This window comes from Haliotis cracherodii, unplaced genomic scaffold (assembly GCF_022045235.1).
Source record: "Haliotis cracherodii isolate W230 unplaced genomic scaffold, xgHalCrac1.p SCAF_7, whole genome shotgun sequence".
Classification (NCBI taxonomy): Eukaryota; Metazoa; Mollusca; class Gastropoda; order Lepetellida; family Haliotidae; genus Haliotis; species Haliotis cracherodii.
This window is the reverse complement of record NW_027266330.1, coordinates 30773648-30791392: the sequence shown is the minus strand read 5'-3', so window position 1 is coordinate 30791392 and position 17745 is coordinate 30773648. Positions and strand designations below refer to the sequence as shown.

Below are 17745 nucleotides of genomic sequence, written 5' to 3'. Positions count from 1 at the left end.
GTGTGTGTGTGTGTGTGCGTGCGTGCGTGTGTGTGTGCGTGTGTGCGTGTGTGCGTGTGTTTGTGCGTGCGTGCGTGTGTGTGTGTGCGTACGTGTGTGCTTGTTGCGGCCTGTAAATAGTCGAGTCTGGACCAGACAATCTAGTGATTGATATAATGAGGAACGATCCACGCCGTCGCAACCAACCAAGTCAGTGAGTCTGACCACCCAATCCATTTAATCGCCTCTTACGACCAGCATAGGTTGCCGTGGACCGTTTTAACCCGGCGCCACCACGGAGTTCATGAGCTGTGATTCACTGTACTGTATGACAAGAATGTAAGGATTCAAACACAACTGACCCTGCTCAGAAGACTGTCACTACAGAACATTCATTGAACAACGAACCTACTAAAACACGGAACAATATATCAAAGCTAGAGTCCCGCTCTAACTAGTTAGTGTTCTATCACAGATACACATCAGAGTGACGTCATCATTTTAGTCACGTGTCTTCATCCGGGCAACTAACGGAGTTCGTTTTAGGAACACAAGAGTTCACGCGTGGGTTCCAAACGAGGTCGTGCATGCAAGTCTGTATGACCTCCTTCCCATCGTTACACATGATAAACTTGTTGCACTTTCGAGGGTGGGGGAAATAACCTTCGTCGCGACCTTCACAAGGTCGGATGTCAGGGCAGTAGAGGTCATTCTTGGGAGGTACGCAGACGTTGATCTTGGGGTCAAAGTACAGATTGTTCGGACATGACATGTTTCTTTCATTCTTGAATTCACAGAGGATGTAGTGACTGCAGTCAGTTGGGTCTGGGTACAGTCCGCCATTGGTGCCCTCCTTACAAGGAGTTGAGTCGTAATCTGGAAAAGAGTACATTTTTATTTATTTCTGGAGTTTTCTAAGCGATGAATATATGATCATCTGCCTTGTGACCACGATGATTGATTGAGTGAGTGAGTGAGTGAGTATGGTTTTAGTCCAAAATATTACAGCAATATCAGGGCGGGGGAAACCAGAAATGTGCTTCACACTTTGTACCCATGAGGGGAATCGAACCCGGGTTTTCGGCATAGCAAGCGAACGCTTTAACCATTAGGCCATCCCCCAACCGGTTACCGCTATGCATGTGACTGCAATGAATATTATTGAGCGGTCTGGTCCATGTACTGTCATGGTATTTGGAACGTCCCTTGCGTGCGTGCGCCCACTTTATGTTTGATGTTGTTGCTGTTTTTCTTGTTGATGTTGTTGTTGTTGTTGTTGTTGTTAAACGCCGCACTTTACAGGCTATATGACGGCGTCTGTAAATAATTGAGTCTGGACCAGGCAATCCAGTGATTGACATCATAAGCATTGCGATCGATCTACGCAATTGAGATACGATGACATGTATCAACCAAGTCATCGATGCCATACAACGTACACGTTCAGCTTCGAGCTTTGGGTAGATCGATGCTCATGATGTAAATCACTGGACTGTCTGGTCCAGAATCGATTATTTACAGACCGCCGTCATAATGCGGAGTGCGGTGGTAAACAAGAAACAAAATATTTCAGCCTGTTCAGGGCATTAGTCAATATGCATTTGAGAGAATTTAAGAGAACCATCAAAAGCTACACATGTGCTCAATTTCATTATATTTGGAACAAAATGTTATTGACATAAATAGCTATATGGCTTTCAAATTTGATTTCCAATCGAAATGCTTCGAACAAGCTTTTCACATTATATAGTGACCATCTCTCCAGTTTAAGGCATGTAATCATTTACGTTTTTGAGAAAAAGCGTTGGTTTCTAAACAAAAGATGGCTTCCATGTGGCCACATTGACATTTAATTTTTTTAATGCCTTGAAAAAACTTTAACCGTCTTTCAGTAACAGATATCCACAATAAATTCGAGCTGAATCCATTTCAGAAAAGACGTTGAAAATGAAACAAGTTAATGACGGCGACTTGTGACTTTATCAATTTCACATAGCCTTTCAGTCCAGGTGAGCTAACATATGTTTTATATCCAACTTGATCTGTGACGGTTGATGTGTGCCAACAAATACGAAATAGGGTACACTTTCTTCTCCTTCGCAAAATTCGCAAACGCCAATAGGATTCACGTGGATGTACACAATAATTGTCAAAAATACAACATCTTCACCGTTTGGAAATTTTATACAATTCAAAATTAGCTGTAAATGAGTCCGATCAAGTTTACGCCTCTCTAACCTTGCATTATTAATTTGAACGGTTTTTCTCCAAACGAGAGTCAGAAAATGTTTTTTACAAGTCCGAACTAGCCCACTTAGGTATCATACCGCAGTTTACCATGAATACCCCACTCAGACACAATACACTGACTCCGAGCCGACCAGTCCTTGTTTTAGCCCTTAAACCAATTTATCGAGGTTGGACACATTATTAGAACCCATTCTAAACAATTATAAACGGGAATTTTATAGGGATCGGGTATACTGAAGGTTAACGTGTAACAACACTATAACCCACGGTGTGAATGTTTCTTTGCAATGAAGCACATGACAACGACCAGAGACCATACAATAGAATCTGCGAAATCCTCACCCACCTGGCCTTTCTGGATAGAGTATAGGTGGCGGGGTAGTCGTACTTCCGGTTCCGGGTCCATTTGCCTTTCCTGTCACGTGATTGACGACTGTAAGCGCGGTGGTGGCTTGAGGCGCGGTGTTGGCTTGAGGCGAGGGGGCGGAACTGGAAGGGCACCTGACATTGGGGGACGGGGGGACGCAGATCTGCTTGTCTGGGTCGAAGATGGTGTTTTTCTGACACACTCGAACTATTGATTTGTTGTGTTGACACTGAAAGAACAACATGCAGTTCTCCGGGTAGGGGTGGTACTGCTGCTTGCTCTTTGACTTGCACGGGTCCCACGGGTTGGCTACAAGTGGAAAGTTCACATCTTATAATAGTGAGTGAGTGAGTTGGGTTTAACACCGCTTTAACAGTAATCCAGTTATATCACGGCGTGTCAGCTTGATGTGAGAGGAAAGCCCGAAGTGATGCAGGTCTCAGACGTTTACCACTTCGGTGAAACCCACGAGCACGGGTATGGTGCTGACAGACCTAGAAACATAATCGGGGCGAACCAGGATTCGAACCCACAATCATAGGTTTCTGGCGTGCCCAAGGGACGCAAGTCTGCACAGCGAATCGCGGCGCCTTAGACGACTGGGCCACCCGTGCCCCCACATCTTATAATAAATGAGTGAGTGGATTGTACGCAGATTTTTCAAAATTATTCCAATCGTATTTCGGCGAGGGACAACCATAACGGGCCTCTGTGATTAAGAAGTTCATTTGTTTGTTTGTTGTTTAACGCCGCACTCAGCAATATTCCAGCCATATGACGGCGGTCTGTAAATAATCGTTTCAGAGACAATCCAGCGATTGACATCATGAGCATCGATCCACTCAATTGGCATACGATGACATGCATCAACCAAGTCAGCGAGCCTGACCACCCGATCCGCCGCCTCTTACGACTAGCATAGTCGCCTTTTACGGCAAGCATGGGTTGCTGAAACCTGTTCTATCCGGGTTCTTCGCGGGTCTTGTGTTCAAATATTGTATAGTGAGAGTGAGGGTGATTTTACGCAGCATATAGCAATATTCCACCCGTATTGCGGGGCTGGAGCGGTGCATTTCCAAACTTGACGCACCATTGACAAGAATGTGTTTGTGGCGGGTTCCACCGGTGGGGCAGGATAAACTCACGTTCACCACTGGTATCACTATTTGATAGTGATTCATATACACATTCTCATGATATAGTCGGGATCGTACTTTTGGCAGAGATATCTTTTGAATATGGAAAGGTTTCTGTCGTTTTTATTTAATGCGCTTCTGTAATTTTATAGTTCAAATATGAAATAATGAATGTGTGAGGGTGGCAGATTTCGCAGACTGTCAATGTTCGTGACATCATCAACTCATAATATGATGGTTAATGTTAAATTTCATAATATATGCTAGCGACGCGATATATTGTAAAGAGCAATGAAAAACGAAGAGTGGTTTATTTCACGATTGTTCTATCGGGACGTTATGTTTGGTATGTTTTCAAACTTTCAATTTTTCAAAATATCAACATAACACTGACAGAACAGGGTGCTGTTGTACAAAGCGATCTTAGCGCTAACGCGATCGTAACTCCCATGCCTTAACAGATACTCACGACGATCATAGCGCTAAGTCGATCGTAACTCCCATACATTAACAGAGACTTACGACGATCATAGCGCTAAGGTTGTTTTATACAACGGCACCAAGGGTTCCGTTGTACAAAGCGATCTTAGCGCTAAGGTGATCGTAACTCCTATACATTAACAGAGACTTACGACGATCGTAGCGCTAAGGTTGTTTTATACAACGGCACCAAGGGTTCCGTTGTACAAAGCGATCTTAGCGCTAAGGTGATCGTAACTCCCATACATTAACAGAGACTTACGACGATCGTAGCGCTAAGGTTGTTTTGTACAACGGCACCCAGGGTTCCGTTGTACAAAGCGATCTTAGCGTTAAGGTGATCGTAACTCCCATACATTAACAGAGACTTAAGACGATCGTAGCGCTAAGGTTGTTTTATACAACGGCACCAAGGGTTCCGTTGTACAAAGCGATCTTAGCGCTAAGGTGATCGTAACTCCCATACATTAACAGAGACTTACGACGATCGTAGCGCTAAGGTTGTTTTATACAACGGCACCCAGGGTTCCGTTGTACAAAGCGATCTTAGCGCTAAGGTGATCGTAACTCCCATACATTAACAGAGACTTACGACGATCGTAGCGCTAAGGTTGTTTTGTACAACGGCACCCAGGGTTCCGTTGTACAAAGCGATCTTAGCGTTAAGGTGATCGTAACTCCCATACATTAACAGAGACTTAAGACGATCGTAGCGCTAAGGTTGTTTTATACAACGGCACCAAGCGTTCCGTTGTACAAAGCGATCTTAGAGCTAAGGTGATCGTAGCTCCAAAACCTTAACAGAGACTTACGGCGATCGTAGCGCTATGGTTGTTTTGCACAACGGCACCCAGGGTTCCGTTGTACAAAGCGATCTTAGCGCTAAGGTGATCGTAACTCCAAAACCTTAACAGAGACTTACGACGACCGTACCGCTAAGGTTGTTTTGCACAACGGCACCCAGGGTTCCGTTGTACAAAGCGATCTTAGCGCTCAGGTGATCGTAACTCCCATACATTAACAGAGACTTACGACGATCATAGCGCTAAGGTTGTTTTGTACAACGGTACCCTGGTCAACAACCCTTTTTTGTCCGATACCCTAGAAAGTGTGTATATTCGTACCAGTGCACTGTATGTTGTCCTTCTTGACGGTGCAGACTTTCAGCGTGATGTTAAACACTGTGCCAGTCGGACAAGTAAACAACACACTCTCCCCGTTGTGACACTGGATGTAGAGGTTGCACTGGCGGGGATGCTGTAGGTAGTCTCCCGACTTGCCCACACATGGGTCGGGTGCTGGAAAATACCCACATTTCTCATCATTTGTGTATTCATTTTTTTTTTACAGAAATACTGCAGTATGTTCTTTTTTTACAGTTACGATATTTGGGGTAAGTTAGTTGGGACTATTTTCGCTATGAATAATACTTCAAGTCTGTCAGCACGCAATAACCGTGTTCTTACGCGGTAATTGCCCAAAACCTGCATCACTTCAGGGATTTCTCTCACAGGAAGCTGACACGTGATCCCTATAGATTACAATTATATATAAGATAGCTACGCGATACGCCGTAATGAACAATGAAGAACGAAGCGTGGTTTATTTCACTATTAAAGATAGCTATGCGATACATCGCAATGAACAATTAAGAACGAGGCGCGGTTTATTTCACTATTTAAAATAGCTACGCGATACATCGCAATGAACAATGAAGAACGAAGCGTGGTTTATTTCACTATATAAGTGAGCTACGCGATACATCGCATGAACAATGAAGAACGAAGCAAGGTTTATTTCACTATATAAGATTGCTACGCGATACATCGCAATGAACAATGAAGAACGAAGCGTGGTTTATTTCACTATTTAAGATAGCTATGCGATACATCGCAAAGAACAATGAAGAATGAAGCGTTGTTAATTTCACTATGTAAAATAGCTACGCCATACGTCGCAAAGAACAATGAAGAACGAAGCGTGGTTTATTTCACTATATAAGATACCTACGCGATATCATTGTTCTATCATGACGTTATTTCTGGGTAATCGAACATGCGCTTGCAACTTCATGTCGTCGTATATATGACGACGTTATTTTTGAGAGGGGAATGTCTAGTCAGTTGTTCCCATAGATGTAGCCGGGCAACGCAGACAAACGCGATGGCCGAACGATCGCATCCCAAAGCGGGAGAGATATGACAATCGGTATTGGGAGAAAGGGTTTAGGTAATGGACATGAGGATCGTGAAAATATGCGGGAAATACCCACCTGTGCATAAAATGGACTTGTCCGCCATTGCCGCGGTAGGATTCGATTGAGGGAGTCATCATTATTTAAATACGGGTAAATATTCTTAACGCTTATGCATTTTATTATCCTTAAACAGACTGTACATACTGTTTACATCTCATAAACGACGAGTCGGAGTTGTTTATCGTACAATAAAACACTGCCGGTAGAATAAACCACACAGGACTGCGCAGTAATTCTCCCTTTTATTAATCGATAAACAACTCCCCCTTGTCGTGTAGTTCTTAAGTATATATCATATGTTTTGAATTAAAAATGAATCATGGGAGTTTAATACACATTTTGTATTCTTAATATAACATATGTACGATCGAACACACGCGAGGTCAATAAATACTTTTAATGTCATTTTTTTCTATAATCGATGTTTAAGACATTTCCACTCAATGACACTTCAGCAACTGTGTATGAATACAGTGTTTGAGTGAACCGCCCCATTCATGTAGTGCTATTGGATTTGCCGTCACTGTTGGCTGCAGAAACACGAGAAAAACGATCTAAACCTATTGGGAACGTCAGTCAATCACTTATTTATCTCCCAGACATTGCATCGATGCACCTTAAAGGTAGTTCCTACAAGGTGACCTCATTTGCATATTTTCCGGATCGTCATACCGTGAATGAGTGAGTGAGTTGGGTTTAACGCCGCTTTTAACAGTATTCAAGTTATATGGCAGCGTGTCAGCTTAATGTGGGTGGAGAGCCCTAAGTGATGCAGGTCTCAGACGTTTACCACTTCGGTGAAACCCACGAGCACGGATATGTTGCTGACAAACCTAGAAATATAATCTGGGCGAGTCGGGATTCGAACCCACAATCATAGTTTTCTGGCGTGCCCAAGGGACACAACTCTGCACAGCGAATCGCGGCGCCTGAGACGACTGGGCCACCTGTGCCCCCGATCGTCATACCGAGTTTATCTGATTGGTTTAATGCTATCGAGAACACGTACTCACCGTACTCACTGATTCACTCACACACTCACTCACTCAAATACACACCGCCTTAATACATGAGAAACTAGATATAACGTTCTTACTGTTTGACTGGGGTGGATGTGTAACGGGTGCTGAAGCTTGAGTCACGGTAGGCGGAGGCCGTGGTGTTGTTGACGTGGACTCATCTGTTGTCGTCCTCGTCGTGGGGGATTTAGACAAAGGCGGAGGCGGAGAAGTCGGCGTAAATTCTTCATCATCACTGACCTTCTCTACGGTAACCTTGGCACTGTCAATATGCAGTTTCAACTGGTTTATCTGGACCTGTTTAAGACACAGAGACAAGAACCTTTAAACGCTGCATGCTGGTTTTGGAAACAATACGAATAATTCCCTCCGTTTCTCTGGTATACATCAGAATACATCAACACATTTCAAATTGCACCCATGAAAGGTTAGCAAGCGTCCAGATTCATTTCACACCATATTTTTATCAATATATACAACTCAAAAGAAGTTAAAGAACACATGAATTTATGAAGAGTCGGTGACCTTTAACGTCTTTTGAGTAGCATATATAAAATAATTATTCCACATAGTATACCTTGTTTGTTCGTTTGTTTAACGCCACACTCAGCATTATTCCAGCTATATAACGGCGGTCTGTAAGTAATCGAGTCTGGACCAGGCAATCCAGTGAATGGTACCATGAGCGTCGATCTACGCAAATAGGATACGATGACATGCATCACCCAAGTCAGCGAGCCTGACTACCCGATCCCGTTAGACGCCTCTTACGACAAGGCTAGAAGCTATAATATAACAATGATACAATCCTAAAGGAAGAGTCACGAACCATCGATTTGCTGTCCTCTGTAGCGCGGGACTTGAGGACGTCGACAATGTTGTCGGTGGTTGCCTTGTCCTCCTCGTCCTCAAAGAACAGAGTGAACTTAATATTGTTGTTCCTGAAACCACGACGAATAGTTATTGCTTGTATCTACAGCCCCAGGCGACATTCTACGATTACGGAAAGATTTGCAGAAAATGTAACTTTCCACAGAAATGCAGAACCATCACGGAATTTGCCCCTTTTTCACCAAAGCGAGACACTCATTTTCATAATTTCTATGTTTTTCTATCGAATTTTGTCCTTTTACATTTAATATGTTAAATATGAATCCTACAATAAAACGAAGTTTGAACAAAATCGCACTTTTAAACGTTCTCGTGGTATTGATGACACCTAACGATAAATAAATATCAGTGACACTACGCATATTTATTTGCATTATGTTTTGGTCTTAACCAATAACTCTCTATAGTGACAGTTTGACGAATCATCTCGTTTCGGATTTGGAATGGATCAATGCAAGATATTAAAAATTTATAGAAAAATAAATAATTTTTAGTTTCTATTTATTTTTTAGGGGGAAGTGGTTATGTTTGTTGCAGCAGAAATTTGGTAATTTTACCGCAGAATTCGTCTGGGACTATCTAGACCTTATCTACTACGAACGAATGGCATCAAAATTTGAAAAGACAATGGCCCGCACTGTTGTAACCAATGCAAACACACCAAGCATCCTGTTGTTACTCTTATAACCTGTGTATAAATTGTTTATATACCTACATCAATGAATAAATATTATATTTCTAAAAATTCGATGTCCTCGGGAATAAATGTCCAGTTGTGCCGATACATAGAGTTAATTCGTCCTAAACGACTTATCGGGATAACGGATTCGAGTAAACCGCACTTTGAACCCTTATTGATTTAGAAAGGTGCTTGAAATGTTTCCATAAGGGATAACGCACCATCCATTCAGAATTCAGGGAGACGCCTCTTCCCAAGGCAAGGGAGTTAACTGACTATAAAAGTTATTTTCCACTTTTACAGTCAGTTAACTCCCTTGCCTCGGGAAGATGCGGAAACGTTGATTCAGTTACTGATTTAATCATTTTACTCACTGAAATATTGCAGAAAACAAATTGATTTTGAAAAGGTTAAATTTTAAATGAAATTAGCGTTTATTGAATAAAAGTTCACTCACGTGATCGAGTCCACTTGGCATTTTTTATATGTATCTTGAAACAGCGAACTCTCTTTGTAAAATGTGTCCACCTGTGAAGACAAATAACATGTATTATGGCTAAAATGGATAGAATTATCATCAAACCGCCCGCATGTTATCAAAAATGAGCGGTCCACTGTAACTTCATAATGCCCTCATATTGCTTGACGACGGGCCATTATCACGCCCGTTGTTAGGTGACGTCATTGGATAGGGATAGTGACGTCACGCTCAATAGTGACGTCATCTGGTTTGTTCTATGACGTTTCCATATTTGTAAAAGTTGGTCGGTGACATTCGTGTTGATTGCAGTTAATGTTTCAAAACCGATATTGCTGTTTCTTTTTATTTGATAACAAATTCCATCCATTTTAGCTATAATAACGGTAGCTAATTTTTAGGGAATTATGATTTGCAGAAGCCCGAGGTCTTCCATTAACTGCCCGACGAATAACATGTACTCAAGATAAATCTCACGTTTACATACTTACATCTTCCAGAGGCAAGAGCGTCCACTGGCCTTTTTTTTATCAAAGTCTTGTTTCCACCCTTGCCACATCAAGTCCACTTCCTAAATATGCTAAATATGATTGGACTATGGCACATATTGATAGTCCAATCAGAGAACGTTTCACAAAATCAACATCCACGACTGGTACACCTTCGTATGAAAGTGATTTACCGCTGCTTGTCTTTATTGACACGAATATGTCTTTTTCATCTTTTAGAAAAACCAAACGATTGCCAATGTTTTTATCAAATAGCGAATGTTTTCGTTATCTGGTCGACTATGCCGTCCCCTACGATAGTCGCCATCTTTAAGAACAGCGATCTGATTGGATATCGCGTTTTAATTACAAGGGACACAACTCGTGATCTACACGAGGTGGCGCCAGGGTTGCCTTGATGTGGCAAGGGTAGAAATTTTGCTTTGATATAGGCTAGTGGACACGCTTGCCTCGGGAAGATGAAATACTTTGTTATGAGCATTATGAAGGCTATGAGTTGTTAAATGATATCTAGGAACGCCTGGTGAAAGAAAGAAAGTTTTTTCAAATGTACTACCCAAAACTAGTTAAAGAACACCCCGATTAGAAGGAAGGGCGTTGCAATACCCACCAACTATGACAGATTAACTACAGTAAACTACGGTTATAACGAACCTAAAGGGACAACATAATTTAGTTCGTCATAACCGTAGTTCGTTATAAGCACATATACAGTATAATTACAGCAAAAAAACAGTTCGTTATATCCGTCAGTTTGTTATAAGCGTGTTCATTATAAACGTAGTTTACTGTATCGTCATGAGAATATCGGGTGTTCTTTAATTTTTTTGAGTAGTATACATCACCATCAAACGAAGTGACCTTTATGTTTGTTTGTGTGTTTGTTTGTTTAATGCTAAGGTCAGCAATAGTCCAGACATAGTAGGTAGGCCAGTAAATAAATCGTTTTCCACATTCATATTAAGGGACGAGGGGTAGCCAAAAGGGTAAAGCGTTCGAAGTCCTGGGTTCGACTGCCACATTTATATAATGTGTGAAGCGCATTTCAGTTGTGAAAAGGCTGGAAAATTGCTAAGAATGGTGTAGCTCAGAATGTTATTATACTATTTTCCTGTCTGCATTCCACCAGGCTGACAAATACCCATCTGTTTGTCTATTATTGACACCTCACTCAATCATCTAACAGTGGCTCTATGTTGGAGTCTGTCAAGGACAACGTTTGGTTGACCTCGCTATGACGTAGGTATCTCACCTGTTTGCAGTAGGAATCTGTAAGATTCTGCCTCTGCCGTAAACTCAACGTTTGAACGTTCAAGCCGGATGTTGACATGCTCATCTCCAGCTGAGCCTTTAAAATCTCTGAAAATAACACTTATTTAATTAATAATTGATTAGTTTGGAAAAAAACGATATTGGGACGAACTGAATTTATGTTTTAGTAACAAACAATATATGCATTGTAAAAGAAATCAATACTGAACATTTATAACTTCTTTGATAGGCATTTAGAAGTTGGAGTACTAAGTAAGGATAAGAATTTATTTCGATTAAGAGCGACGTTTCGGTGTAGGTTCTAACACCGTTATCAAGCATGTCACTTGCTAACGGTGTTAGAACCTACACCCAAAAGTCGCACTTAATTGTAATAAAAAAGTTGTTCATCCGTAAATTCTCATCCTTACTGAACATTTGTGTTGGTACATTTGTTGAAGTCAGTACAGATGATTAAAGAATCATTTATTTATCTGACTCGACAAGTTTAAAGCTTCGATGTAGAGTGCTGGGGGGAAAAGGCATACACTTGAAAACTGGACTGGACCAGAAAATTACAAACGTTACGAGGGACTATGATACCCATATCAAATGCATCACCATCGAAAAAACATGTCTTGTTTTATTTCATTGGTAGCTACCATCAAAGATTTTTTGCCCGACAGATAGTCGTTCAGATACAAATGTAAACATTATTGTTTCTCTCACCTATTGTTTGCTGTTGAGCCTCTGAAAACAGAAATAGATAAACATGTAGTTTATAGATAATGCAGCACAACATTTCTAAATATGAATGATTCATAAAACATGAGCGAGATTAGCATATGCTCTTTTCACTGATAGTTCTTTGCTTGTAAGAGGCGACTAACGGGATCGGGTGTTCAGGCTCGCTGACTTAGTTGATGCATGTCGTATCCCAATTGCGTGGATCGATGCTCATGATGTCAATCACTGGATTATTTAAAGACCACCATCATGTAGTTGAAACATCGATGAGTGCGGCGTTAAACAACAAACGAACACAAAAATTGATATTTCAATTGCATGCTGTTTTTGGTTTTTTTAATTTCTAGTATTAATATTCAAAATGTGACGGGATATTGAAAGGGGGAACTATAAGGGCCTCCTTGTCAATATCGCCAGACCGCATTTTTACCGCCCTCCTAGTTTTTTTAATCCCGACTCCCCTACAAACCATTCAAATTAAGAAATTTAAGTTAATGTGTGTGGGTGAGGTAGCTTTAACGCCACTTTGAACAATATTTCATTTTTATCACTGTCGGCTCAATGTTGGTAGAAAGCCTAAATTGATGCGTGTCACAGCTGGCCCGGCAAGAATAAATCTGCCTCATGTTTTATACTGTCAGTTGCATTTTCAGGACAAGCTCATTTCGCGAACGCCTGGTGTTATCACTTATTTCCAGTGATCCATTCATATATTTTTCACAACTATTTTACCAGACGCCCAGTGTATTTTGTTTCGTCAGCTAATCGACACTGGTTAATCTCTGGCGTTAATGTTCATATTTATATTTATTTAAAACCTACATAATGTTCCGAGGGGTCTTACTCGCTTGTCAACACGACACTTAAGTCAAGTGTACCCTAGCCATTATTTTAATATCATTGAATAAAAAAACGTTTAAGGATATAGTTTTCGGAACTTTAAATGTGGTATAGAAAACTCCCAAGGTTTCGTCCTTCGAAACTACATTTGTCGCCGCTGCAAGGAGCCTGTGAGATGTCATTGCCACGCACGTAGAACAGCAAGCACGGCAGCTCCGGGCAGTGTTGTGGCATTGACATCTGCCACAAGTGACTGGCAGCCACAAAGCGACTACTACTCGATAAATACATCTCAACATAGTTCGTTACAATGTATTATCTAGCACAAATCCCATAAATGTCAACCTATTTATTGCTTATGGGAGTCATGTTCTAAGCATGGGATACACGATACTCCCCTCAAAAAATCTCATTTACATTTTTTTATGTTAGTATTTTAATTACATTATAACGTGTATGTAAACGTGTTGTCGTGGAGCCAGTGAAGCCAGTGAGAGAGTGGCTTGTGTATTTATGCCATTTTGTACAGATGTGGCGAGATTCTAGCCACATGATGGAGTTGGTGCCAACGGTGGGCTTTACAAATTGTAACCATGTGAAGAATCAAAATCCTGCATTTATACTCCCGCGTCTCCAAGGTTTTGTATTTGTTGTTTAACGCCGCACTCAGCAATATTCCAGCTATAGGACGGCGGTCTGTAAATAATCGAGTCTCGACCAGTTTATCAAGTGATTGTTGTTTAACGCCGCACTCAGCAATATTCCAGCTATAGGACGGCGGTCTGTAAATAATCGAGTCTCGACCAGTTAATCCAGTGTTTGTTGTTTAACGCCGCACTCAGCAATATTCCAGCTATAGGACGGCGGTCTGTAAATAATCGAGTCTCGACCAGTTAATCCAGTGATTGTTGTTTAACACCGCATTCAGCAATATTCCAGATATAGGACGGCGGTCTGTAAATAATCGAGTCTCGACCAGTTAATCCAGTGATTGACATCATGAGCATCGATTCACGCAACTGGGAGCGATGCAATCAACAAAGTCACCGAGCATGACGTTTCGATCCATTTAGTCGCTTCTTGCGACAGGCGTGGGTCGCTGGGGACCTATAATCTTGTAATGTAATGAAGATGGTTGAATTTTACAACGTTTTATTACGAAATGTCCTGAATTAATTTGAAATCTGAACGAACGGGACTCGCGGGAAGACTCCATTGTTGCGATAACCCCGGAGTTACGACCTCGTTTTCATAAAACCACATGACACGCTATGCCAGACAGACTGCTTACGTGGCACCTTTATGTAGGTTTATTATTTACAAGGGCTTATTTATTCCTATCGCCCCACATCTCAAATAGCAGTGACTGTTCACCATGTCACCAGGTCGCGCGAGAACAAGCGTTATCTCGCGTTAGACAAGTGACCGAGATGTTACAACTGACTTTATTACACTGACCGGGTCATGTTAGACCGAGTCTATGTCGCCTCCAGCGGTGACCGTTGTTCACGTATCGTGGACAAGAGTGTTGTCTCCGTGTGAGGCAATTTGACTGAACCTTAGGAAGTCTGGGAAAATTTCCACCGAAAACGGCCTGCCCTTAGAGTGAGTGAGTGAGTTGGGTTTAACGCCGCTTTTAACAGTATTCCAGTTATATCACGGCGTGTCAGCTTAATGTGGGGGAAAGCCCGAAGTGATGCGGGTCTCAGACGATTACCACTTCGGTGAAACCCACGAGCACGGGTATGGTGCTGATAAACCTTGAACCATAATTTGGGAGAACCGGGATTCGAACCCATAGTTTTCTCGCGTGCCCAAGGGACGCAACTCTGCACACGAATCGCAGCGCCTTAGATGACTGGGCCACCAGTGCCCGCCCTTGCCCTTAGAATGGATACGTGTGTATGTTGGCAACACAGTAACTGCATTCAGTAAGGATCGCATCCGTGATCTAGTGATATAGCGTCCGCCTGAGTAGCCGAAGGTCGGGGGTTCGATCCCCGGTCGTGTCATACCAAAAAGACGTTGAAAGATGTACTTGCCGTAAAAGGCGACTATGCTTGTCGTAAGAGGCGACTAACGGGATCGGGTGGTCAGGCTCACTGACTTGGTTGATGCATGTCATCGATCCCAATAGCATGGAACGATGATTATGATATCAATCACTGGATTGTCTGGCCCAGGCTCGATTATTTACAAACCACCGTCATATAGCTGGAATATTTCTGAGTGCGTCGTTAAACAACAAAAACCAAACAAACTTGTTGTTACTCTGTCTGGCTCTCGGCATTAAGGGGCCCAAACAAGGACTGGTCGGCTCGGAGTCAGTATACTGTGTCTGAGTGGGTATTCATGTTAAACTGCGACATGGTATCTCAGTAATATAAAATCGGAATTAGTTCAGGCTAGTACAAGCAGACACACGCAGGCACGCATGTCCGTATATAAGGACCACTATCTTGAACGCGACCCTAATTTCACATCACCTTCGCCTTATTCGGTGAGTAAGTGAGTGAGGATTAACTCAATTCAGTTATGTCATGGCATGTTATCTTGATGTGGTGGAAGGGTGTTAGGGTGGGGGTGGGGGTGTTGGAGGAGGGCTTAGTAAAGCACATCTTAGAAGTTTTCCAAGATGGGCAGGGTCATGGTGTTCTGGCACGCCTACGTCGGGACGCGGCAACTCGTTGATGCAAGTATTGTGTTGACTGAGACAGCTTACACTACTGAGCTCTTGCTTGATTTTAAATATGCTCAGAAAGGAAATTATTGTTCATATTGTTGATAATATGGCTGACATTGAAGCAATTATCGGTGGTATTGCTGAAATTATAGCTGATATTGATGAAATTATTGCAGATATTGCCGAAATTATTGCCGACATTGCTGAAGTGATTGCTGGTATTGCTGAAATATCGGTGATATTGCTGAAGTGATTGCTGATATTGCTGAAATATCGGTGATTTTGCTGAAGTGATTGCTGATATTGCTGAAATATCGCTGATATTGCTGAAGTGATTGCCGATATTGCTGAACCTATCGCTGATATTGCTGAAGTGATTGCTGGTATTGCTGAAATATCGGTGATATTGCTGAAGTGATTGCTGATATTGCTGAAATATCGGTGATTTTGCTGAAGTGATTGCTGATATTGCTGAAATATCGCTGATATTGCTGAAGTGATTGCCGATATTGCTGAACCTATCGCTGATATTGCTGAAATCATTGCTGATATCTGACAGTATTGCTTTTGCATGACGAAATAAAGTAAAAGTAGAGCGTATGTACTTGGTTTTCAGATATATAATTACAGAGTTCGTCGGGCCTAACTAGATATGGGGTTTAACGTCGCCTTCAAGATTATTGGACTTGTATAGCGACGCACATGTACGTGTGTGCTTGGATGTGTGTTTGGCTGCTTGTACTAATCCTGACTTATAGTTCTTATCCACTGAGATACCGTGTCGCAGTTTAACATGGAAACCCCACTCAGACACAGTATACAGACTCCGAACAGACCAGTCCTGGTTTTATCTCCTTAATGACGAACGCCAGGCAGGTACCATTTTAACGTCTTTTGGGATGACGCGAACCTCCGGCCTTCCGCTCACGGGGCAGATGCTCTACCACGAAGGCAGTCTTGATATCTTAAACCAGGGGAAAGAAACATGTATTGAATATTGGGGACTCACCTTTAAGGACCGTTGCGAAGTAGATGGCGGCGCCAAGACTGGCTGCCAGAGTTATAACCAGCACACACATTATAAGGGGTCCGAACAGTTTCTTAATGCGGGTAGCGGGTGTTTCTATGAACTCAATAGGGATCTCAATAGTGCTGGCGGTTAAAGCAGTCGGCTCGGGTTTATTGTTATTATTATTTGAAATAAGTGATGAAGATTGGGCGGACTCTCCGCTGCGCCTGCTTGGAGTAGCGCTGGTTCGACGTTCCTTGCCCGACCTTGACCCCGCTTCACTGCGACGTCGGTCACTATTTGCTGTGAGAGTTGTAATTTTTGTCTCGTCACTCTTACCGCTGATAATGCTCTCACTGCGTCCACTCTTAGCACTCTTTCCACCTACACTGACCTCACTTCGAGTCTCACCACGCAGGTCACTTCGAGAATCACTGCGCAGGTCAGGGCGCAGGTCAGTGCGCAGGTCAGGGCGCAGTTCAATTCGAGATTCAGGTCGTAGATCACTCCGGGAATTACGATAGTCATTACGAGGATCATTTCGAAGGTCATTGCGCAGGTCATTGCGCAGGTCACTTCGAGGGTCAGGGTCATACATGCTTCTTCGCCTATTCTGGCGATCATTATCCCCACTTGGGATATTCTCATCAGAGTTTAACTGTTGGCGCCGAAAATGGGGCGACTCGTTCCGCTGAGCGTTCCGGTGAAAGTCTCCATCTAACAGATCACTTTCAGAATAACGTCTGTTTTGGGACCGAAACGGATTCTGCAAGTCACTCATTTCAAACACTGGGTTCCGTACACCGCCAACAAATCGGAAATCTGTTCCACGCTCCAAAAACTGATCTTCAGGGATTGTGTCAAGGTTTCCACCCGACCCAATTCGAGGGAATAACGACGACGCTGACCTTGACCCGTTCTGAGAAGCTGGTGACCTTGACCCTTGACCAGAAGGTGCCATGGCTATCGGTGAATGACCCGGTGAACCTCCGTAATTGTATTCCGCTTGCCATTTCAGTGGTTGGTACTAAAACAGTGAAACAGTGAGACAGTGAAACAGTGAAACAATGAAACAGTTAATGTACATACAAATACATTATGAACGAAAAAATGGATACGCATTGACATTGACAATAAGAAGCCCCGAATCCCGGTTGGCCCCGATTATGT

At 42.5% G+C, this 17745-nt stretch overlaps 1 protein-coding gene across 1 annotated transcript in view; it reads right to left on the bottom strand.

Moving 5' to 3' along the window:
• Positions 1-484: 484 nt before the first annotated feature.
• The window catches only part of LOC139449132 (uncharacterized), a 38179-nt gene continuing 20918 nt past the window's right edge, over positions 485-17745 (bottom strand). The window contains exons 2-10 of the mRNA XM_071230616.1: positions 16576-17602; positions 12026-12046; positions 11298-11404; positions 9516-9586; positions 8318-8429; positions 7566-7785; positions 5337-5510; positions 2576-2905; positions 485-855 (exon numbers count right to left, since the gene is read on the bottom strand). Coding sequence (XP_071086717.1) covers positions 485-855; positions 2576-2905; positions 5337-5510; positions 7566-7785; positions 8318-8429; positions 9516-9586; positions 11298-11404; positions 12026-12046; positions 16576-17602 — 2433 coding nt within the window. The remainder of the gene's footprint in view (positions 856-2575; positions 2906-5336; positions 5511-7565; positions 7786-8317; positions 8430-9515; positions 9587-11297; positions 11405-12025; positions 12047-16575; positions 17603-17745) is intronic.